This window comes from Opisthocomus hoazin, chromosome 13, assembly GCF_030867145.1.
Source record: "Opisthocomus hoazin isolate bOpiHoa1 chromosome 13, bOpiHoa1.hap1, whole genome shotgun sequence".
Classification (NCBI taxonomy): domain Eukaryota; kingdom Metazoa; phylum Chordata; class Aves; order Opisthocomiformes; family Opisthocomidae; genus Opisthocomus; species Opisthocomus hoazin.
The window spans coordinates 15973915-15998875 of NC_134426.1; the positions used below are offsets into that span (position 1 = coordinate 15973915).

General features: G+C 47.4%; 1 protein-coding gene across 1 annotated transcript in view; it reads right to left on the minus strand.

Moving 5' to 3' along the window:
* The window catches only part of BICDL1 (BICD family like cargo adaptor 1), a 51868-nt gene extending 27105 nt beyond the window's left edge, over positions 1–24763 (minus strand). Inside the window, 3 exon segments of the mRNA XM_075434433.1 lie at positions 19443–19658; positions 24237–24508; positions 24511–24763. Coding sequence (XP_075290548.1) covers positions 19443–19658; positions 24237–24508; positions 24511–24763 — 741 coding nt within the window.
* Between the last annotated feature and the right edge of the window lie 198 nt (positions 24764–24961).

Below are 24961 nucleotides of genomic sequence, written 5' to 3' on the forward strand. Positions count from 1 at the left end.
CTTGTGGCTGGAGAGCTGGAAGTGCTGCTGGAGATAACTGCTGTTAACACACAGACATGCTAAGGTACTGCTACTTTTTTCTTTCCAAGCGTCCTTGAGAAATCCTTTTACCAGGGATAGTGGACTTTTGCTGCATCATTAAGCAAAGCGTGACAGAGTAGATAGTCAGGGTTTTCCTGGCAATGTAATTGTTCTATTTTTTTTTTCCTTCCCACAAGGCTAACTGATATATGAGAACCAGTTTGTAAGGCAAGTATCTGAATGCTTTGGCAAAGAGCTTAAGGGCGTGAAGGCAAAATGGTGGTCTTCATCTTGTTTCAGTAAGTGCTAACTCAGCCAACTGTTTGGCTGAGGCTAAAACCCATTAGCTCAGGCTAAATAATCTTACAGGATTAGGAGCTGCAGTTTAGAGCAGAAGCAAATATGGTTGTGTGCCATATGGGGGCAACTGTAGCTGGGTGTAATGTCTCTAGGTTCATTGTTCATGTGAAAGAAATAGCTTCACAAGTGGCCATGGGCTGTGCACATGTTTTAGGAGGTGCTTAAGCACGAGACTCCCTTTTTTTGTGGTTTATTCTTGACCGAAGCATTTGGCTCTCATGGAGAGGAAAATACAGTGTGTGGAAAAATGAGTCAGCCTGCTTCCTGTGGGAGGGACCGGCCTTGGCTGCTTTGAATGCTGCAATAAATTAGCACTGGAGATAACTCAGAGGACAAAGTGTGCCTGGAGGACACGCAATGCTGAGTAGCGCACACGGTGGCTCTTGCTCTCTGTATGCAAATTCCGCTTGCAGAGGAAGCGTGGGAGATGAGACAGCCTTGCGCGGTGGCTCTCAGGGCCGGTGCCTGTTGTAGGGCTCCGAATGGAGAGATACATATGGGGCTTGTGGGCAGCGACTTGGCTCCTGGATGTTGAGAAGGAATAGGGCAATAAAGCCAAAAAAGCAGGCTCTTCTAGTTCTGTGTAGACGATGCATGTGACCTCAAATGAAGCATTTGTTCCTCTCCACTTTAATGCAAATGGAAGCAGAAAGGCTTATGGCTTAAATAACCAAGTCTGGTGATGCTGAAGAGGAGTGGAGAGGAACAACCACATTCATTTCAGTGGAGCACAGCTTGGGCCAAGCGTATCACAAGGGGGTCTGGGACCTTCAGGTCAAAAGGTCTGTCATCCCCCAACACTGGTGTGTGAGACTGCACTTTCTGAAGTTGTGCCTTGGCCTAGCAAAGGGAACCAGTACAGACTGGAAGCTGGATGCTCTGTGTTTTGCATTAGTAAGGGCGGTTGTCTGCTCTCCTAGATAACTTCTAACGCATTTCTAATGCCTAATTTCCATGAATAAGTTATTTTTCCTGGACAAAGGCATATTTTATCTTGATAGAGCATTTTGGCCAAGTAACTTTGGGGGTTTTTAATCCACATTTTTTGAGCTCAGTCTGACTTTTCTACTTGAGCTAAAGGATGAAAAATATTTCTTCCAGTAAATTTCTAGTGAGCCACAAGTGTGGGTCAGATGATAGCCCAATGAAATACAAAATACCTGACTAGTTTGGAAATAGATGAACTGGAAACATGAAGACTTAACATGGTCATTAACTCATTTTGAGAAAAGAAGCAGAAGATTATGATGGTGGAGGCAAAGAGAAAAGTAATACTTTCCTGCTCTCAGAGGCTTTGCTGTCTTTCCCTGGTAGCCAGAAGTCAGGACAGCCAATCTTCTTACTTGATTTGTGCCTTTTATAAAATTGTTTCAGGCCAAGGCATTAAATCTGGAGGTGTTCAAACTCAAATGTCTGTGCCTGGAAGCAACACACAATAATTAAGCCTCTTGCAGTCTCTTACTCTGGTTTTAAGCACTCTATCTCCTTTATTTCAAAGAAAATGAACCGAATTCTGCTGGGGATATCTAATACATGATGGCAGGCTAGTAGCTCTGCCTGCTTTTGAAATCTTCATCTATAAATCTGTTAAGCTCAGAATGTACTCTTTTAGGATTTAGTAGTAATATGCAAACTAAAAGCTTTCCAATGTATGTAGACCTGATGCTCAGACTTGCACCTGCAAATATGTCTGAGGGCATTCCCATACATGTCAACTGAGTGGAGGCACCCAAAAAGATGGGGCAAAATTCAAGGAGTTGGCTTAAAATATATTAATCTCTTTCAGGAAGCCTTCTGACAGGAAGAGAGAAAAAATGTTCTGAAATGTAGATGTATATTTAAACTTTATGGTAGATTGACCTGGGAGATGTTTTATTGGCTTTTAAATCGCTGCCAGGTCTGACTCCTGGTAACTTCCACCAGGCTGTTTCTTAAAAACAGTACTGATGTGTTTGCTCATTTCTTTCAGAACTCGATAAATCTGTTTCAAAACCCAGAGGAGCAAGAGCTAAGAAGTCTTTTTTTTTTTGAGTTTGACATGACTAAAGCAAGATAGAAGATGTTCTGTGCAGAAAGATGATTTCTCATAGCTAATGCGGTAAAACTTGTGGCTCCTTTCTACAGAAAAATAAGGAAACCCAAACCCTTTAGTAAATATTGGCCAGGATGGGAGCTACAGCTTCAAACCGTTCCATTAAAGCTTTCTCTTCTCTAAATGTTTTTATCACTGATAGGTGCCGTAGGGTCATAAATGAAAGGTAAGTGCCATAAAAATAAGCAAGTGCATCACAAAGTTTTGGAATAAAAAACCACACCCCACATGGCAGCATGTCACAATTGCAATGCTTAAATAAAAAGGTCCAAATGTACTTTCTGGAAGGATTGTTCTGGAGCTGTTAGGTAACATTTTAGTTAAATATTTGTTGGTCAGCTAGTGTTTGATCCATCATTCTAAGCACAGCAGAACTGTGCTGGATACCTGCAGACAACAAGCTTCTAGAGACGCCACTGAACTTGGCAATCCCTATTCCTCTACTTCAGCAGCCTCCAGCTATCCCTGTATTGTTCTCCCTTGGCAGCATGAAAAGATTTGTTTAGAGCATAAGGTCTTTGGAGCAGACTTTGAGCACAAGGCAGACCTTGCTCTTGGTGACTGCTGGCAAAAGATAATTACAATGTGGTAGTAATAACATCCGAGCACTCTGATCTGCTGAAGTCGAATATAGATCTATACCCTGTACATTACCATATGTAATAAGTGCAGGAACACTCGTCTCCTCTCAGCCCAGCTTTGCTCCTTTTCCACTAAGGTTCAGCTTCTGACTCAGTGCAGCAGATGCCTGAGCACAGAAGTACTTGTTTGCTTTTTTGTGCAGCGCCACAGGCGTAAGCACTAAGGGGACTGGGTCTTTGAGGTGCAGATCCCCAGGGCAGGGGCTTGGCCTTCAGAGCAGTCTGTACCTCCACAGCAGTTTGTAGTGGCAAATATGTAATGGTAGCTTCTAGCACGAGCCTGAGCTGTGAAATTAAGCCACCGCAGGTGTATTTGAAGTTGAGGGTAAGTTTTCTGCACAACACCTGCAACCCAGCTCTGGGGAAGCTGCTGAGATTGCACTCCTGTGAGTGAGCTCCTTATGCATGTGCCAGCCTGGCAGGTGAGGCGCTTCCCTGAAGAGACTGCATGGGTGTTGCTGTGGCCAGAGTCTCTGGATGATGGGAGGGTCAAGAAATAAGAATATTGATCTCTCCTTGGAGCCTTGTCTTCCCACAGACTAGCTTTTAACAAGTTCTTGCATGAATTTATTTAAATAACAGCTTTTGGCAAACTCACTGGGATTTTGGTACTTGAAGTCCTACAAAAATCTGTGCTTGAAAATAAAAAATAAAGCAAGTAGATGCGGACAGCAAACTTAGCTGAAAAACAAGGTGGGTGCAGCACACTCTGTAGGATGGTGTATAAAATATACTGTGCACTGCCAAATCATAAACATGCAGGGGAATGCATTATCAGGAACTTCGAAAGAGCCCCTCTCTGCATGAGTCTCAGGCTTTCATGCATCTGTGAATATCATTTAAGGTAAAGCATGGATGGTCCTGTATGGGGGAAGCCACCTCAGCCACAAACCCCTCAAGTATTCAGTTATTTTTCTGGTAGAGGTGGAGTACTGTCAGAAGAGAAACCTGTTGCAGCAACATCCCAAGAGCTGTGTTAGAGAAATGCGGGTGAACTGGAGTCCCCTGAAAGCGTTGCAGACGAAGGCTCTGTGCTTGGCTGTGGGCAGCAGATTTGGCACACACATGCTCTACTCCAACTTGCACCTACAGCCAAGGTTTTGCAAATGTGGGTCAGGCGTCATTCAGTTGAAAGCCCTTTCTCTCACAGTTGGAGATGCTGCCTAGAGTGGTAAGACTCATTCAAGCTGTGCTTTTTTGGCACTGAGGCTGTTGCTTTCTGACAACCAAGCCCATGGGCACAGTGAGCTGGGGCATGCAGCAGGGACATGGGCTTGGGGGTGATCTGCAGCCAAGCTGCGAGGCTGCCTGCAAACCAGCACTGCGGTGTGGAGACCTGCAAGATCTTAGGCTGGAAAACGTTGCGCTGATGTGCTGTGAGAATGAGCAGCCTGTCCTGTGTGTCTGATGCTGAGAAAAGATCTGTTTTCCCTGGTGGCTGAAGGTTTCAGGGCTGAGGCTTTGTCTGGAAAGAAGTAGCGTCTTTGCTAAAGCTGTCACAACCAGAGGAAGGGGAGCATGTTTCCCCCCAACACCAAAATTCGCTATTTCACCCTCAGCGATTTGTCTTGGAGGGGCAGCGTGTGTAAAGACCTATGGGTGCCCTTGGGGAGAAGAGGGAGAGGGAGGGGAAAATGCTGCTGGTTTTGGCTCTGGTGCTTTCAAGCAAATGTCAGTACTGATGAGTGTCATCTGCCCTGTGTGTGTGCTTTCTGGCCCTAACTAGGTAACAGCAGACCAGCTAAAGCGCACCACCACCACAACAGTGGAGTGGCAGCAGCTGCTCTCCAGTCTCAAAGCCTGCCTACCAAGTTACCGGGTTGCTGGAGTGGGCTTCATTTTGAAAGCCCCGCTGGAGTGGGCTCATACTTTAACTGTGGCAACTTTCCTTGCTTTCCAGTTACGTTCTTTTATCGCTTTGCCTTCAGCAGAGAGGGCTGCCTTGCACGAGGGTGTGTGGGTTATCCTGCACTTGAGCACGGTCTGATCTACTGCTCCAGTCCTCATGTTACTACAGCAGGATTTTAATCTGGGATCTTCCCTAGCAGCTCTGCATATAAATGATTAACTTTCTCTTCCTCTTGCTGCCCAAAAGCAAGAATAATGTGATCAGTGACAGATGAGATCGTGATACTCCGCTCCCAGCAGTTTTTATTCCTCCCGCTGCTGTGGCTGAATTTCTCTACGCGCACAAGCCTGTGGTAGCAATACTAAATCTGAGTGCGTGCTGTGTGCAGGAGTGTCTAAAATGGTGTCGCTTAAAACTTCTGCTAGTACATAGGCATGTGAGTGAGTTAGGAAGACTTTTATCCTATCTTTGCTAAAAATCGCCTGTCTTAAGCCACTGACCCTTTTTCCCCCTCCTGTCTCCCACGTGATGAGGTGTGCGCTGGAGCTGGCAGATGGCTGGGGAGCGAACAGGTCCACAGCAGCATGCAAAGAAATCATGTTGCATCACTGCTAACCAGCTTGTGCCAAGACTTGGATTTTCTTCTGCCTGTCACTGCCCTGCCTACACTGACTTCCCCGTCACCCCTTGGCTTGGCTGTTTTGTGACCTACCTCCTGCAACAATCTTGGAGACCTTTTTTCCCCTCCTCTCTCTCAGTGCTCTCTAGTTGATTAGTCTAATAGATATCAGCCATGGCACATTGTTGAATTCATATATAGACACAATGCTGTGCCAGAGATTTGTTTGCTTAATTGCAGAAATACTTTTATTTCTGCTGTAGTGTGCCTGGCTTTGCTGTTGCTGCTGGTACTGGTGCTTCTCTTCGCCTCCTTTCCTCAGCTCTACTGAAAGATTTTTTTTTTGTACTATTGAATTAGAGCAGGTCTCCCTAAGCTGGGGCATTATAAAGACTCAAATGGACTCAGGAAGGAACAAGTAGTTTAACTGTGTCACCTGTGCACCACAGGCTGTTATCACTTGGATGCTCCAACCCTGAGCACTTATGTGTAATGCGGTGCTCCTTGGATCCCTGCACTGGCATACCCTGCTTTTCCTATGTGCAGGCAGGTCTCATCTGTGTGACATTAGTACCACGCATGGCAAAAGCCTGCTCTGGGTGCCCAGGCAGGCCAAGTGGGGTACCAAGGGGGAAACATCACTTTCCTCACCAGGCCCAAACATGGTACAGAGCAGAGAAATGCTCCAGTTGCAGAAAGTTTGTGGTGTTGGGGCTGTACCTCCTTGACTTGATGCTTTGGTCATGTCTTGATAAAGGAGTGGGGCATAAGGATGCAGCCCATAGCTGCCTGCTCAGAGGCAGAAAGTCTCAGTACAGCTGGTGTCAGACAAGAATATGCACATGGATTTCAAGTGTTGACCTGAAACCAGGTTAGTTTTCAGAAATTAATAGGTTAAAGTGTAGCATAAGTTTAAGCTCTTGCGGGGATTTGGAATTTCCCAGCATGATCCCCACTGGCACCAACGGACAAAGGAGATAAAGATATTAGAGCCCAAGTTTTCAGCACAAGCCTTCTCTTAAGTACTGATTCAAAATACAGCTTTACTTGTCAAGCTGTGAAACGCCAAGTATATCCACATGTCTCAAACTTACTTGTTTGGAGGACAAAACAAATACTACCACTTAAAAAGCTCCATATTGTTTTCATCCTTACTCAGGTTTACTGAAAGGTTCTGGGATTTAATATTGTTTATGGCAACATTTTAACATTACCAGGAAAGAAGAGTGTTTGGCTAGGTCTCTTCGTAGAGTAGGAATTTACACAAGGGTTATAAGGCTCATTGGGGCTAATCCCTGCTAGCACTGTACATCATCTGACAGTTGCCAAGGAGACAAGGATAATCTCAGTGAGACAAGATATGTGAGAAGGGTATTTATGGACATTTGCCTGACGATGCTGGTGGAATGCACCAGAAAGTGATTACTTGAGTGCCTTTGAAGTACTGCCTCTTCTGTGGTGAATATGTGAGACTTGGTACACAAGCAAAAAAAATTCCCTGTGCTATTAAGGAAGCAGCAACTTGGCCTTGATGTTTCCAACTTAGCCTGCAGTGGCCTCATCCACTCTTACACAAAGGGGCAGACTAGGCTTTTGTGGTGTTGCAAGACGGTTGCCCATCCGTCTGCACTCTTGTGGCACCAGCAGACTGTATCATACTTCCACCTCATCATTTCAGTCTGTGGTGCTGACACAGGTTGGATGAAAACTGTCCACTTCACATGCTTGAAATATTAGCAGGTGCCTCATGCAAGCGTCTTGTACGCAAAGTGATGTGAGGGGAGGGAAGAGTGGAGGGGGCTATATGTGTATATACATATTTAGGTGTAGGTGTGTGCTTTGGCAATGGCTGTCCAGCATAAGTAGCTCTCTTGTCCTTCCCTGTCCCCAGGGTGAGCCCAGTTGCACCATGGCCAGCTGGCTCTGTATCACATTCCCTGAGCTGTGGGAAGGGTTAACATCACAGGCTGCTTGGTATGCAAGTCTGAACAGGCATTTTGGTCAGATTAGGCCATTTTCCCTGACCTGGGGTGGCTTATAGCTCTTCTTAGGGAGATTAAAAGAGGCAGGAGAGCTAATACCTTCATTTGAACTAGTTCATGCTTGGAAAGGCTTCTGCATCACCTGTTTTGCATAGCAAAATATTTTCTTGGTAGTGTGCTCCCTGGCCATGAGAAGGGCCAGAGACTGATGGAGGAGGCCCATATCTGGGACCAGGAGCACTACAGCTAAGTGGTCTGGAACTGACCCGCACTGGCCGAATCTTCCCTTCCTGTGTTGAGGTGAGGCAGTGAGCTATAACGCAGGGGAAAGGCTGTCCGTCTCCTTCCCTCTCCCCCAACTCGACCTTCTTAGTCTGAGGTACTGCCTCTTGATGGAGGATTATGAAGGATGGGAAGACAGAGGGAATTTCCCAAGGTTTCAAAGCCTGATCCAAATGACTCCTTTGAAAGGAAGGAGCTGCTGACAGCAGCCTGCAGCTGATGGGCTGTGTCTCACAGTGCCAGAGCTAATCTCAGTAAGCAGCTCTGAGCTGCCAGGCTGGATAATGCCTGGAATGGAGGAGGCCTCTTTAAATGAAGTAAATCAACCTGTTAATCCTCTGTAGGTGGGTTTTGAGGAGTAGTTTTAGACTGTACAAATTGGAGGCTACAATCTCAGTAGAGGTTTCTGCAGTGGCACCTGCCTCCCCTGCAAGGGGTTCAACATGTAAAATGGTGCTTGGCCTGTCTATTCCAGCCAGTCAAGAAAATTGCTTGTAAGCAATGTTTCTGCTTGCCTGCCTGCAGTCCTGCTCTTAAATGGAACCATTCTCTGTTTTCTTGGTTTGGAGTCTGTGTCCAGCACGGGCTCCATGTGAAGGCAGGGTGCTGCCTGGGAGATCTTCAGGTGCCTGTGTTTACTTAGTTTTAAAAGCACCAGGGATATGTGATTGCATCTGGCAGGAAAAAAAATAATACTGTTCCCAAGTGTGTATTCTTCTTTTCCACCTCTCCCTGTGGGCTGAGCTCCTTCCTCTGGACTGTGAAAACAAGCCAGATGAGCCTGAGCTGGTTGAATGTGGCTTTTTGGGCTGTCTTGCCTTGACTGAGATGGACTCTGGGTAGCTCTGCAGATCTGGGGTTAGTGCTTTCTTGCAGCAAAGGTTTATAAAGCAGCCCAAGACTGGGAGACCCCTCCTTGTCTGCAGTTCTGCGGGATAAGGGCCTGTGTCCGTGGCACCGGTGCTTCAGGCACAGAAGGGCCCCAGGAAGAGGTAGTAGTATTAATGAAATCATCAATTTTATAAGCACTTGCTTTGAGCTCATAAAGCTTTGAATATTTATTAGTTGGTCTTCACTAAGATGTCTGGTCCCTTGTGCTAAGGTGGAGAGGGAAATAAGGAAGAAGCACAACATGTAGGAAGAATTCGTGCACAGAGTGAAATACAACACCCAGTAAAGCCTAGGAAAGTAAATCTCTTTGGATTAGAGACAAAAACTACAGAAGTAATTTGAGTTAGCAAATCCCTGTGCAATTTCATAGCCGATCAATAGGTGCTATTTGGACAAATATCACACTGCTAAATTCTACAATCTCTTCTGAACAAACACGGTCATTTCAGGCTTTCTCATTTAGCTTCATCTAAACATAAATCTGCTGGAAAGCACGACTCTCCCAATATCTGAGTCTGTTCAAGAGCTCATGTTCAAGCGAAGGTTGGAACCTACTTCTGAATAGCCCCCTGTTTACATTTGTTTTCACCCCTTGGTTACTTTATGCCCATATAAAGTGAAGATACAAGTCTGTTCCAAAGTCTTAGAATCACTTCTTTCTTGTGAGTATTCCTTCAGGCTTCTCTGCCTCTTTCCTTCAATATTGCTAAATAGCAGGAAGACTTGACCTGATGTTGGCGTAAGTCTTGCCTGCATAAAAGAGAGCAACCTCAGGAGGCCTCTTTCAGACTTCACTTTGCCTAGCTCTTATGCCAAGGCAAAAACTGGCCAGCCCTGCCCCTGCCTGACTGGTGACTACTTGGCCACTTCCTGAAAGCTTCCTTTGATGCAGACCATGTAGAATCTCTGGGCCATCTGTTCTCCTACTCAGCTAACCTTACAGCTAGGCTGTTTTTCTTCACCTCCAGTCTAATTCTTATCCTGCAACTTATACACCTTGTCCGTTATGTAATGGATGTAGAGAATGAAACTTAAACTCCACAAAGGATTAATGGCTGGACCAGCAGCTGTTTCTGTGGGTGGTACACTTTCAGTATGGGACATAGCTCGCTACAGTCCTAACCACACTTAAAGAAAAAAAAAAAACAACACCCAAACCAACCAACCAAAGAAAACTCCAAACAAGTCATCCCTAGTCTGTAAGACCAAGAGAAAAGCTCGTGCAAACTCTTGTGCAGTCTAAGTGGAGAGGAGATTTTTCCTTTACTAGGGTCTTGTTTATTGGCTTACACTGAGAATTATTGCTGAGTCTCTCTGTGCCTCAGTTTTCTGGTGTTGCAAGAAAATCCATGCAAAACATTTGCTAACCAAGAAACAAAGGAGAACTCTTTACTTCTCTGAGATGTCCCCTTCTGTTAAAACTTGTGGGTGTTTACTTGGTCCTTGAACACATCACCTGCAAAAGCTACTGGGACTATGGATCTCTTGCAATTGTAGACCCTTCCCTCTAGGAAGTCTCAAGGTTTGTACCTGCCTCGTGGTCCTGGCGTGAGCAACAGATCTGCTGGTCTGTACTTGAGTTGCAGAAGGCTTCAGTCTTCCTTGATCCAAGCTTGTAGGCAACCAAATACAATGGTGCTTTGTTCAACAAGTAAACATGAAGAACTTATCCTAAATAGCTGCCAAACAGAACAGCTTTCTAAGAGCACCCCTGTCACTACAAAACTGTGCCAAGTCTGGAAGTGGATTCAGGAGTAGACTTCCAAAGATTTGGAGAGCAGGGGAATCCAGGCTAAATTTTTTCGTCTTGGTGTACTGAAACTGGAGGCCAAGCTGACCCCAAAGGAACTGAGGGATAACATGGTCTCATATCAGCTTAAGGAATAAAACTGCAGAGACTGCTGCCTACCTGACAACTTATCACCTGAGGCTGGTGAGAAGTTAGGCTTCAGCTGATTTTTGAGATGTATCCAGGAAGGGAGAAAGACAGAATGACAAAAGGGAAGGGGGAAGCAATGAAGACAAAATACAACAGATTTTTTTTTTCAGGTCAGATGAACCGCACAGTGGAATTAGTAAATGGTATTTAAAGGGCAAATTCACGTAACCTGGATGTGTTAGGTACTCATGTATCTCCAGATCTTGCAATTGTTCTGTGATAGCTACACACTTATTGCACATCTGCATTACTGCCCTGATCTTGGTAGAATCATAACCCAGCTGAAACTATGCAAGTAATTCTTCCTTTCAAAAATGTTCTTTACATGCTTCAACATTAGAACCTTCCAGGGAAGAACAGTTAGGAGATGGTGAGAAAAGTCAACGGAAATGTTCCCTACGCTTCAGATCTTGGTGGTCCCCCACCTCAGACACTGATGGGGGTCCTGTCTGTGAAGGAAATCTGGTGCAGATCTCTGCAGCTATGGAACTAAGCCTCTACAGGAGGATAGCTCATGAAATTGTTAGGCCAACCTGTATCTCCTCCAAGTTAAATGCTCTCCTGGTCTACTTATGAGCAACTTTTTACCCCAGTCACTCTGTCCTGCAGGTCACTTGATTTTCTGTCCTAATCTGTCAGTTGTTTCCTGTTGTACTCTCACCTCCAGACAGCTGCTTGTTCCCTTCTCAGGGGGCATTTCCCATCCCCATGGGTGGTAGTGCCAAGCATAAGCCAGCTCTGTATTGCATTGCGCACCCAACAGAAGTCAGCAAGAGAGTCTTACTGATCCTATATATGTGCTCAGAATAAACTGGGTATTGCTAAATTCCACTCCAAACAAAATGTTGATTAAGCTTTAGGCTGTTTTGCAAGGGGCCTCCATGATTTCATGGGTAATCAGAGCACCTAATACAGCTGGCAAAAAACTCCTCATTGTAGAAGAAACCTCCCTCTTGAGCTATTGTCTACTAAATTGCATTTAGAAAAAGCAATCCTACTTAAAAAAAAAAGGAATTTCATTATAAGGTGTGCAAACTTTATAACCCAGAATGGCTCTTTAAAGATCAAATGCTTTTAATTGGGTTTTTCTTCTGTGGATATTTGCGAAGCATTCAGTCATGTTTAGCTCTGGTTCTAGCTAGTAATGCAGTGGCTGGATGCAAACACCTTGTGTCCTACTTTCTAGAATCTCCTGGAGGAAGTGTTTACAGCAAGTGTGAATAAGCAGAAATATTTTGAAAAAAATCTCTTCTGCCATGTGTTCCTACCTCTGAGCTATTGCATGATAAAACAATTTCCATAAACAAAGACCTGGACCCAAACAGAACAGCCACTTAAAATATTTAGTGCAGTGCAAGAGGGGAGGAAGGGACTCATTATCTCCTCACTCCAGAACAAGTTCAACTTCAGTTTGACGTTGGATTCCTGCTTTAAGATGTTCATGGCTTAGTGGTGCTGCTAATGTCTCAAGGCAGAGAAGCCTTGCAGAACCTCCTGAAATCTGTTCCAGAACCACTTCATAGAGGTGAAAGCTGGGCTGTGAGCTGGGCTCAGCCGAAGTGCAGAGAAGAGCAGTGTATGGCTGACTACCAGGTGCTTAACACTTATGTACATTTGTCCCAGATAGCGTCCGATGGTTCCCTGCTGATGTGCTGCCCAGGGTGGGGGCGGGCAGGAGCTCTGGGGATATCTCAAGGAGCCACTCTCCGCTGCTCCACCCAGGCACCACAAGCCTCTGAAGACCTGAGATGAGCCATAGGCAGCGTGGATGTTAAGTGGCTCTGGCAGACAACCATTCCTGTTGCGCTGTGCTCCCAGAGCTGGACTTGCAGGGGGAGACGCGTTGTGCATTGGGTGGAATCACCTTCATGTGGGCTGATCCACCTGCTTACAAGGGGCTGCTCTTACTAAAGAAATAAAATGTTTATCTTTCCCCCAGCTGGCTCAAAAGCTCACAGGTGGCGGCATGGACAACAGGCTGCCTTGGGCTGGGAGACCTCCAGGGTGATTTTCTGGGGGAAACATTGCCTTGAACAGGGAGGCGAACAGGGGGATGAAGTGGCGGATGCTGGGGACACATCCTGGCAGTGAGCCGAGCCTACGGGGGTGGCAGATGGACCTCTGCCACCTGCCCGCCTGCCTTGGACGTCACGAGTGCGTCGCCCTGCGTGTCCGCTGACTGTCATGGCATTACAAGCAGAGAAATCACACTCGGTTGCCACAGCAACATCACCAGCTGGGACCGTGGTGTGCTGTCACCTAGCAACCAGCAAGGGGACCCCAGGGATGGCGGGGTACCTGCTCCGCTGCCCCAGGGGAGGGTGAGGGTCCCACCCAGCCTGTGGGTCAGACAGATGCTATCCTGTCTCCCACGAGCAGGGATTTCTGTAGTTCCGCTGCCTTAATAGTAACATAATTTTTTTTTACCTTCATAGCAATTTTTCAACCCTTTTCCTAGGGAGGGCTTTGCGCTGTGGTTCAGTAGCTGTGTGTGCCCCTGTTTTATTCGGTGTGTAGCTTTCTGACCATTCCCTCAGTGCTCACCAGTATTTAAACCAGAGGATACAAGGGTAAAAATCTTGTGTGAAATGGGTGGGTGTAAAAGCTTTGGGCAAAACATGTAGGGGTGCCTCCCCCCACCTTTGCTGAAACTATTTCTTTGGTGTTTGATGCATTTATGCCTTCATGCCTTGGAATCTGGATATCCTCATTCCAGTTGGCTCCTAAAGCTCTGGGTGCCCTAAAATGGGGCTAAGGGGTGCTGCAGGCATGGCCAGACTCTCAGTAGAGGTCTGAGCCTTTCTTCCTGCCTGTATCCCTTCCTCCAGATGGATGGTGGGCGAGTGCCACTCAGCAGCGACCTCAAGATGTGTCTTCAGTACCTTCTAGGGCACTGAATCATTTCATTGAAGGACTTTGCAGGCGCGAACACGCGGCTGCAGTCACGTCCTATATTTACAGCTTTAGCATAGAAAGCCTTGGCACTCCAGTCCTGATGTGGCATGAAGCTGAATTATTAACAAGTGCTCTCTGTTAGCGGAGAAGTAGCTGGTGAGAAGGAGCCTTTCCTGCATGTGCACTAATCAGTATTCACTGGGTAATCTGGGACCTGGTTACGTGGTGCTCAGATCTGCCGATGCTCCAGAGGGGCAGGGAGCTGGAAGGTGCCTGATGTGGTTAAGGGGAGGTTTGCTGGCCTCAGTGTCTGGCTCGGCCTTGTGTTGGTATCGGCTTTCCCTTCGCCTCACCATGTGTAACGTAAGTGTGCCTTGTGACAGGCACAGAGCAGTGCTGGAAGGGCTGTCTGCCTGCTCCAAGGACTGCGCAGCCCTACCTAAGCTGCCATGAAATGCAGGTACTCCAGCCCCTTCAAGAGGAAGGGATGCTGCCTTTTCTTGTGCAATCTCCCCCCTCCATCTAATTGACACTGCTCAGGGGTGATGCTGATCAAGATTTGCTATGCAGGACTCCATATGCTATTCGGTATCTTGGTAGGGAGCTCCTTACAGTAAGCTACCCCTTACTGAGTAGCACCAGTAAACCGAGCCACAGCAAAATCTAGAGGCATTTTATAAAAAATAATTCAGTTTAGTGACTAATCTGTGCCTTGAAATGTGGGGCTAGTCAAAGCAACTCTCCTTGAGCCTAGGTCCACTCAGGATCCTCTTCTGTTTAAAAATAACCCCCCTGAAGCAGTACTTAAATTCAGTCTGACTTACTTGCCTCTGCGCTAAGCATGTAGTTTCCCAATACACCGTGCTGGGCTATTGGAGACAACTTTATAAACAAGAAACATAAGGAGGCTTGTATTAAGCATCTGTACAGGTAAAATAAGGAGTTAGACAAGCTAGCTCATGGCATAATGGCTGCAGATCTCTGGCATGGCAAAAGCAAAGAATCTTGCCCAGCACACTTGTTGCTGTAACTTTTTTCAATGGTTAGTCTGGATTTCTTAAAACCAACATTGTTCCTGTGCTGACAGACCCAACAAACAACCATTCAGAAAAATCTCTTCAAATCCATAATTGAGAACAGAGCTGCCTCTCTTGTGTGTTGTTGACTACAAAAGGATGTATTTAAAGTAAAAGTGACTTGGAAAGGAGAATATAGTATGGTCAGCTCACTCTTGAATAAAAACATGTTTCTCTCAAATTAAAGCCAGGCAGTGCCTGCCAATTCTCCGAAGCTATGCTGCATGTTACAGCGTGAAGTTAGAAACACAACTCCTTCAACTGAAATATTGCTGAAAGGAAGGTTCTGTGGCTAGCAAATAAAACCTCCTTTGGAGCCTTGTGGGCTGGCGGATCATTTTCTTGATGTACCAGAGGGATTGACTGAAACACCTCATTTTTTGTAGCAGTATGTTGGCACTCGATGCTGAGCGCATAGGAGAACTTGGTGATTGAGGGCCCCTCTGAGGGATGCCGCGGCAGCCGAGCGCTCCTCTATTAACACAAAGAGCTATTTCAGTGGTGCAAGATGACACGCTTCTTCCTGCCACTGAAAACAGATTTTTCATTGCAAAAATTACCTGAGCTTGACATTGTGAAATTACTTCCTTGTGCTCTCCGCACTATAAAAGAAGCCCAGCCGAACTGGGAAGGATACATCCTCGCCTGAGCTACACGCAGCAAACAGCTACAGGAGCCCAGAGCCTGGTAGCAGGAAATGTGTGGGAAAGCCATCTGGTGAAGCCACTTGGAAACAGTGTGAAAGTCTTTTTTTCATTCACTTCCTGACAAAGTAGTAATATGTTGCCTTGTTATAGGAAGAGGGCTGCTTGTTGTTGTTTGCATTAGGAGGTCCTAGAAGCCCAAAGGTGGGGCTAGCACTCTTGCCATGTTAAGTGCTGTGAGCACATGTAAGAGGAGACCTTTCCCTGTACCCACTCCCTCCAAATTTTATAACACAAAAGGACAGAAAGCATAGGAGATTTTTTTTTTTCCAAATGGGGAACTGAAACAGATGGGAGAGACTGAAGGAGCTGGAAACAGAACACGCAATAATTCCCAAGCCTCGACTTTCTCGGCAAAACTGTACTTTGACTCCTGTACTTGATCTTGGAGCATTTATGGCGAGCGGTATGCACCTTGGCATGCTGCTCGCAATGTGCTCTGCCGTTCTCCTGGGTAAAATGGGCATTTAGCTTGGTGTGGACACACTGCTGAGAGTTACTACATGCTTTGCTGTGCTGAGGCAGGGGGAGGGAAATCAAATCAACACACAGAAGGGATTTTAATCATCGCTTAGCAAATTAGGATCTCCAAATAACCTTATTTTTTAAACTTAATCTTTGGCATCTGAATCACATCTTTCACTATGAGCTCCCAGTCCAGCCCACCTAATTTCCCCATGGTTTAATACTGTTATAACCCCAGGCAGTATCTGCTAAAAGCACAGAACCACACCAAAGGCTGTATTTCAAGAGGAGGCAAAGTTCCTTACAGCCTACTTACTATTATTAGATATGTAAAGTTCTCCTATATTATCATCTCATCTGAAGACCTCAAATTGTTTTAAGGACCTGATTTTAGCCTCTGGGCAACTCTTGAGGCAAGACTGTTATCCCCATTTTTAGAGACTGAAACAGACTTAGAATCCCTATCCTTGAGTTTTCCGTATCAGTCTTTGCAGAATTGAGGATGCATTTTTTTCAGCCCCATGCTTTAATTGCAAGACTGAGCTTTCCAGGTCCCTTTGCTATCCTTGTGCGGGTGTGTGGGACTGCATGCTTGGTGGTTAGCAATTGTGCCAGCTTTAGACTGGGAAAAAATATGTTCTTGGGTTGGCCTTTCATCTCGGGGGAAGGCAGGGTCAAAAAAATGTCCTAGAGTTTAATTAGTTGGTGAAGGAATATCACCACAGCAGGGAGGAGGGGTAGGATAAAGGAGATGGTGGATGCTGCCCTGCTTTGAGGTAACAGGGGCTGAAGTCCTGGGACCCCCGAAGGAGCGGGCAGGACTGGGTGGGCTGGTAGCTGGTGAGGCCGAGACTGTCATCTGACACAGAGCCCAGTGCCAAGGGAGTACCTTCCACAGGAGAGAGATGCTCAGGTATTGTGAAACTGGGCCACAAGGTGTTAATTGCTAAAAACTGCAGAAATTAAAATCTAAAGAGCTAGTACCTACTCGCGTAGAATGATTTGTACTAGAGAGTAACCTGTCTTTCTCTCCTGTGAGTAAAGCCTCTAGTAGGATGTAAAGTGTCAGACTGGGCAGAGTTGAGGCTCTGAATAAGTCTTTCCACTGCCTTATCCCAGACTTCTCATAGCCCTCTTGCTCCAAACAACCCACTGTGACACAACACAGGTGCAAAACGCAGAACCAGGAATGCAAAGAGGGTACCAGCAACACATCAAAGTTCACAGAAGCTGCAGCAGCACTTCTTTGTAGGTTTTCTTCCTCTCCCAGTGCTCAGTTCATGATCCCCAGCAAGACTCCAACCTATGGCAATGCAGCTGTAGGCAAGCACATCCATTCAGCTGTATTTGTCCTTTTTATTTACTGAAAGCCTAAGTAGCAACAGGAGCCAGGACTATGTAGGTGCAGGGTTTAAGCACTGCCACTGCCTGAAGGATGACATGAATGACCTCTTCAGAATAAGAGACCAGACAAATAAAATTGCAGTCGCGCTATGGAGCAGCAACTGTAACGCTGAGATCTTAAACAGCCTCAACCAAAGCCCTGGGTGAACGCCAGCAGACCGTTCCCAACTCTATTCCAATTTGCCCAGATTCTCATGACTCCAGCAAGACGGTTTACACCCTTGCTATATTTAAGTCACTAGCAAGTTTTGGCCAGGTGACGAACTCGATGAGCACCAAGTTGTGCCTCAGCAAGCGTAAGCTGTCTCTACCAGTTTCTGCCTCATCTGCATTGTAGAACAACAGTCCTCTTCTCCAAGCTGGCAACAGGGCTGGGCTGGAGCAGGGAGGGCAGCACTAAGACTCAACTTTTTCTCAGGATGTGGCAATTCTGAAGTGGGTGGATGAAGACTACTTCTGGCAGTAATAGGGAGCTAAGGGAACATGCTTGGACGTTGCATGCTGGTAGACCTAACCTGGTGGTTCCTTTGCACAAGGCTTAGCTGAGTGGGTCTTTGAGCATCTGGGCCGTGAGAGGCTCCTGAAGCTCCTTTAATCCTACATGGTTTAAAGCCCAAAGCAAGCTGTCTGGTTTTCCTCTCTTATCTGCTAGGCTGATCTTTCGGTTTGTGCTCATGCTGGGACCATAACAAATCTTACATTTCCCAGGCAGTGATGGAAATCGTGCATACACAGAAAATCATTGAGGGTGACCAAATCTGATGGGAGCGAAGTTCTTAGCCCTGGATAGGAAAACTGACACAACACAGGAGCTCTGCATGGGCTTGGGTGGAATCTCTCATCCATGTTGTGTGTGAGAGAAGCTCTGTCCAGAGAAGAGGTGAAAGATCTTCACTAGCTCATCTGCTACACTTGGGAGATACTACTTTAAAAACACGATAAACTTATCAGTGTTCCTGAGTTAAGGAGGTTTGGGGTTTTTTTGTTTGCTTTTGTTTTTTAAAGCCAGTTTAAAAAAAAATCCACAGACTAAGTCGCTTTTTCAGGACTTGACGAGAAAATTTATAGCCGAATGAGGAATGATTTCCTCAAGTGTCAGTACAGAGTGTTATACTCAAGACCTGCTCTTCTCACCTCCAGAGGCACAGCAAAGCTGCATACCCAGATCGAGTGAAGACAAGTGAAGAGACCTGTATATTTGGCCCACTGCAGAGTCTTCTGGTCCTAGTGTTATGACTGAGGTTTTGACCCTCCCTTAGGCAATCCCTGTGTCAGCCCCAAAGACTCACCCCTGACAGAATCTAGTCTGAAATGTGCTCTTACAACATTAGATGGGCCTCTTCAGCCTGAGTCTGTGGCGTGTTTTTGTTCTATGCTATTTTGGGGATAAGCAACTGGTGAGAAGAAAATGCTTTCATCTGCTGGAGTAACTGTGTTCTCAAGCATTAAAATTACGGTTCGTTCTAACTGTCCAGTGGGGAGAAAAAAACAAGGTTCTTCATTCTAGAAGACAGGTTCACTTCTGCGGGAGGGGGCAGAAACTGAAGTTTTTTGCTGTTAAAGAAACCCATGCTGGAAGCGTTCAGTCACTTAGGCTGATTGATGTAGCAGCCTCACTATAAATCCTCAAAGCAAAAATCCTAAAGAGCAAGTTGAGCGCTCTCTGCTGAAACATGCCATTCCAAGGAATTTCAGTAGGTTCCCACACATCTGACCATGGCAAAGTTATCTGCAGGGACACACTGTCGTAGAATGACATGGTATGTTCAATTCTACAACATCATAGCCAATATACATTAAAAAAAGGGAGGTCAGAAAAAGCTGTTCACCTCACGGTCACAGATAAGCTTTTTTCTTGTTGCTACATTTGTTCAGCCTACTTGTAAGTTAGAAACAGACTTTTTAAAATCAGTTTTAGATTAAAAAAAAAAAAACAGTTGAGAGACATTTATGCAGTAAATGACCACTCAACCCAGAAACAGAACTGGTTTGCCAATGAAACGCAGCATTCTGTAAAGGTGTAAAATTCAGTTTAAAAGCAGCACGTTTTATAGGGACACCCACATAATCTGACCAAATGCAGAACAATTGGTTTTTTTTTTTCTTGAAAGAGGAAGCTTTCCCACTCATTTGCCTGAAAGGTGATTTCTAGCAGAGCTGCAAGCCCTTTCCCGTGACCGAGGTGACTGGGTGCCTGTGCTCCCCGTGCTGTGGTGACTCACCCTGCTGAGCTGGTCCAGGAGTCTTTGGTTCTGTTCGGAGAGTTCCTGGACGGCCCGTGTCTTCTCGCGGTCGGCTTCACGCAGGTGGACCTGCTGCCTCTCCAGCTCATCCTGCAGCTGCTTCACGTCGCTTTCCAGTTCAGACACCCTTCCTTCCCATTCTCCTTCTCTGTTCTCAAATCTCCTTCTCAGTTCATGTTTCTCTTGTTCTAGGTGCTAGATGGTAGGGAGGAGAAGAGGTTAGGAAGGGAGGAAAAAAGTGAATGCTGCCTCCTTTTCGTCCTCTATGCTTAGGGCTGAAACCTTTTGTGCAGGAAAGAGAATGGTGCTAGAGTGTGACAATGCCATGGAGGTGGCAATCCCATGTCAGGGCAGGTCACTGGCACTAAACTGCTTTCAGTTTTCCCGCAATTGGCCTGTCCTTGGCATCTGGAGATCAGCACATTGAATTTTTACTGAAACAACTGCCAAAAGAGTAAAGCAGGCTGCATGTCAATAGGCAGAATATATAGGTCAGGCTGGCCAATTGATTTGGCAGAGCCTAGCTTAACTCCAAAGCAGTTCAGTGGGCAGTGGCATAATTCATTTAAAAATTGCTTTTATAGTCCAAACTGCACAAACTATATCCTTACTGCTAATGAGGAATCTAGATGGGGCATCTTTCTTGTCATACGGGTCTTAGAACAACAGTTGAATCATCTGTCCATTTACTCCTTCTATTCCTGACCTAATTAGTTGTCTGGTAGTTTGACAGTGCACAGTAACTCTATTGTTTGATGCAGTCCGCTCTGGAATGGCAATGGATGCAATGAAGTAGTTGCTATAGACATCACATATGTGCATGTTCTGGGTTGCAGGTTTCTTAGAAACCACTCTCGGTTCTGGCGACTCTGCTCTGCTTAGGACTGGCTGGAAAACGAGGGACAGCACAAATCTGGTGGAACTTCTGCATGTTTTACAGGCTTAGTTTAATGAGGGCTTGACTGAAACGGAGCTGCAAATCAGGTCAAAACAGATTTACGTTGTGCCTCTTTGAAAGAATCCTTGCTCTGAAACTCTGAGCTTGAATTTCCCCTGGTGACCGCAGCCATGCGCGTACTTGCAGAACAATCACAGACTGGGGACACGGGCACCTCCCAGGAGCAGTAGGGAAATCTGAAGAGCAGAAGCCCTTTCCTTGTTGGTTGTCTTGTGTCCCCCAGAACATCCTGCTGCTGCTCTCTGTTGGATTCACCAGCCTTTTAGGAACGTGCCTTAGCAAAGAACAGACACCAACTGGGCCCAGCATTGGCAGCCCTCGCCCATTTTCCCAGGGTGTCATCCCTCGGTGAGCAATCCCCATGGCACCTATGACAGGAGGGGAAAAGGAACCTGCTGGGAGGAACAGAAAATTGCACTGCATTTATGTGAAGCGGCTTTTTATTGCTTGTTGGAAACACAGACTGAGGTGGGTGCCTACTGCTGATGACACACAGCCTCCCTGGCGGGGTCTCCACCACCTTCACGAGCAGGTCTGAATGTCAAAGCTCTCCACTTCTCCAGCAGCCCTCCGGCTTGTGTTATCACTAATCTTCCACCTCCTGCTCTGCAGAAGATGCCATGTTTTCTCTTTTTTGACCTTATCTCCAAATCCTTTCCTATGTTCCTTCCAACGCAGCATAGCAGCACCCTGCTCATGTCCTTCCAAATCCTTCTGCAAGTTCTGGACTTTCTAGAAAACCCTCAAACATGAGAGAAGGCTGATTAAAAAGACTGGCCCAAAGCAAAAGTATTTCCCTGTGTTTCAGACACTCAAAGAGTGAGCACCCCTTGCAAATGAGAGTGCTAAGTATTATTATAACTGTTTTTAATGCAATAGGTAGGCATGAGATCCCAGCACCAGGCCCATGACAACCATTGCAAAGAAATCTTGTTTGTAGCCTCAGTGCAGCTGGAGCAGCCACAATTTCACTTTCGGCGGCACATTGAAAACGCTGTCTTTTATAGCTCTGTCTCCTTCACTGCTAGGCAATGTTTAGAAAGATCCAGGGCCTTCTGTAAATGGAAGATGAAACTTCAGCCTGCTGAGGAGCAGCACTGCAGCTGAAGTTCCCCAGACATACTCAAATGTGATTTAGAAGCCACTGATAAGCCTTGTCAATCATTTAAAAACCACTTTAGTTCTTTACTGCAACAGAAAATTCACTCTATGTACAGCTCCAGTAAACGGCCATTGCACAGGCTGGAGTTAGAGGCAAAGAATATAAAGTTTATTGTGTGGCGGTGGAGAAACCAGGACAGTGCAGTGGGGCACAGAGGGAGGATAAACCAGACAGGACATGCTGCCTGATTCCTCTCCCAGCAGCCGTCTCCCCTCGCCTGCCCTCACCCCGGCACCTGCATGGCTGCAGATCCGGATGGGGGTTTTATTTCATGTAGCAATGACAGGGCCAACTGCTGCCCTTCGTAGGGGAGGTTTTCGTTTTGCAAGGGTCTCTCCATCCACCAGCTGCTCACTGATTCTTACACAGAGCTGCTTTCTAGAAGATGTCTTCTTCTGAAAACAGCTCCCCTTCAACTAAACTGAGCCGTGCTGCTCCTCATTTAAAGAGATGAGAGCAAGGAGGAGTTTCCCGGCTGATAAAGAGGGTTCATTCTCTAAAATGCTTGGACGTGGCAAACTTCTCTGTGTCAGAGGAACAGAAGTATTAGCTGTTTTAATCCCTTACAGAGAACAAAACTGACTAGGATTGCATCTCAGAATTTATTACAGGACTTTAATTCCATGAAGAGAAATGAATTTTAATTCAGGCTGCGAAGTGAAAGAGTTGCCAGAGCAGGCGTATGGCAGGAATGCTGCACTTCAGTAATGAACCCACCAAGCTAGAACATAACTAGCCTTGAGGCGAAGCACTGGAGGAGCGGGCCAGCATATTGGCTGTTGGGAAATGGAGAGGCTTCGCTGAGCTCTTGAAACCAGCTTCGAACTGTTAACTGGGAGAAAATCTCTCCTCCTAAATACTGCTTAAACATCACTGTATCAGGTGCAGTTGTCACCAAGGATCATCTGAGACTTTGCTTCTGGTCATCATCAGCAAGTTCTCAGCATGGGGAAGGAGGTAACAGGTGCGGGTCCTTCCTCCCTGCTCCTCTGAAATCGAAAAGCTTATTGTGAAATTTTGTTCACTTCAGTGGCAACAGGAGGAGGCCAACATCTAATCTGCAGAGGCTAGGATTACCAGGCTTGCGTTGCAGAAGATTAATGTTCAAGTTTGATTTTTCATGTGAAGTAGCGCTGTCTTGGATCTGCCAAACACAGCGGAAAAAATCTGACCCTTCAGCAGACAAAGCTAACTCCTATCGGATGGGTAGCCTGAAAAGTAGCAATCTGTTATTCAACTGGAAAGTCAGAGCGATAGTAATGGGATGGAAAGATGTAAACAACTGGTTGCATTTACCACCCCTTCCTTCGCCTTCCGAATGGGCCTGTAAAAGCAGAGGTAAACATCTGGGAGATGTTACTTAACGTACTATGAAGTCACAGTTTTTCCCCTCTTCTTTTCATCTTTACATTTTGCAAACAGCAAGTGGTATTTGAGACTCCCGAAATCCCTAAACGGCAGCTCCGCAAGTATCTCAACTGGTGCGTTTTTCCTTTAATGGTAGGAAAGGTTCTACTCCAACTCACCAGGAGAACTACGTCAGCACAACGCCACATACGTCTGTTCCTGCTTAAAGATCAACCTGAAAACACTTCCTCTGGCAAATTTTAATACTCTGGGAAATTCTAATCTGACAAATAATGCCACTAAACAACAGTTTGAGCAAGTGTCACCTTCACAATTGTTTCTATCAGAATAGTAAATGCAGAGAGATCTCCCTGCAAAGAGGAAGGGATTAGCTAGGGTAAAGTGCTAAGTTTAATAATAGAGAGGAATTTTCTTAGGAGAACAAAGGCTGTACAGTAATTTCACAAATCCTCTTGAACCTGAGAGATGTAAGGGCGTGAGGAAGGAACACAGGAATATGCAGGGTTGTGCGGAAAGAACCGGTCTGGGGCTGTGACTTGAAATTTGAATGTTAATCCAGCACTGTTTAAACTCTCTCCAGAAAGGTGAGAGGCTTTTTCTCAGCACTCTAAGCAGTATTACTTGCTGGGAGAATTAAAATTTCAAGAGTGAGAAAAACGAGTGGGGGTAATAGCGGCTCTTTTACATAGTTGTGCAAGAGAGTTGTTCCAGAAGCAGCTGCCTGCACAACTCTCTCTCTTTGCAATCGCTCTATTTCACCCTCAAAAATCGACAAAAAGCTGAATCCACTGAGTTCCTGGCAACCAGCTCTCCCCAGATACCTGTGGGTATTTTTCCGAGCAGCCAGCTCCCAGAGCCGTACCGTCAGGGCTTATCTCCTGCCGTGCCCAGCGCCTTAGCTGCAACAGCTTCAGCGGGAGGCTCCCCGATGCTCTCGCAGCTCGGTACCTGCTGCACAGATCTCACCCTCCGAGCCGAGCGCAGGGCGGGCGGTCCCCGGGGCCGGGGGCAGCGCAGCCCCCGCCGGAGCCCCGCGCCAGCCCGCAGCCGGGGAGGGGGGAGAACGGCGCCTGAGGGGGGGGTGGTTCTCAGACCCCTTCTCCCCCCTGCGCGGCCGCGGGGATTTCCGCGGGTGGCTCGGTAGGCCCCGTGCCCGCCCTGCCGCCCCCGGGATTTCTCGGTTTCCGCGGGGAGGGACCGCGGGGCTCCCGGGGGCCGCGGCCTCGGAGCGGGGAGCGCTGCGGGCCGGGGGAGGGAGGGAAGGAGCAGGGCGGCGGGGCCTCACCTCCAGCTTGTCGGTGAGCTCCTTGTGCATCCTCTCGTACTGGCGGCTCATGTCCTGGTTGCGCTCCAGCAGCGCCTTGCCCAGCCGCGCCGCCAGCACCAGGTCCTTCTCCTTCTGCCGGATCAGCGAGAGCAGCTCGGGGTCGCGGGCGGCGGCGGCGGGCGGCGGCTCCGGCGGTTCCCCGGCGGCGGCCAGCAGCGCCAGCTCCTCCTCCAGGGCCAGCTCCAGGGCGGCGGCGGGCCCGGGCGGCTCCATGCCGCCGGCGCTGTCCGCTCCGCCGGTGCTGACCCGGCAGGCGCAGGCACGGCCCTACGCGCCGCCGCTCCGCTGCGCCCCCCGCGCCCGGCCCGCGGCTGCGGCTGCTGGGCGGGGAGCGCCGCCGCCGCCCCCCGGCGCCGGCCAGCGCTGGTGGGCGGGGGGGGATGGGGGGGGGTACACACACACACACACACACCGCTCTGTGTTCGGGGCGGGGCGGGGGGGGTTGGTGCTTCTCGACCGTGCCCGGGAGAACCGCCCGCTGCCATCGGGTCTCGCTGTCTCTGCGGCAGGCCCAGTCCGATAATCCCCCCATCCCTCCCCAACCCACCGGGGGCTGCTGGACAGCCCGACGAGGGAGCCGGGCAGCCCCGCAGGGGCACAGCGCTTTCTTCCTGCTCCCCCAGACCCCGAGCAGGGCTCTCCCGAGCGCGGATCTTTCCGCTCGGTAGTTCCCCCCCCACCCC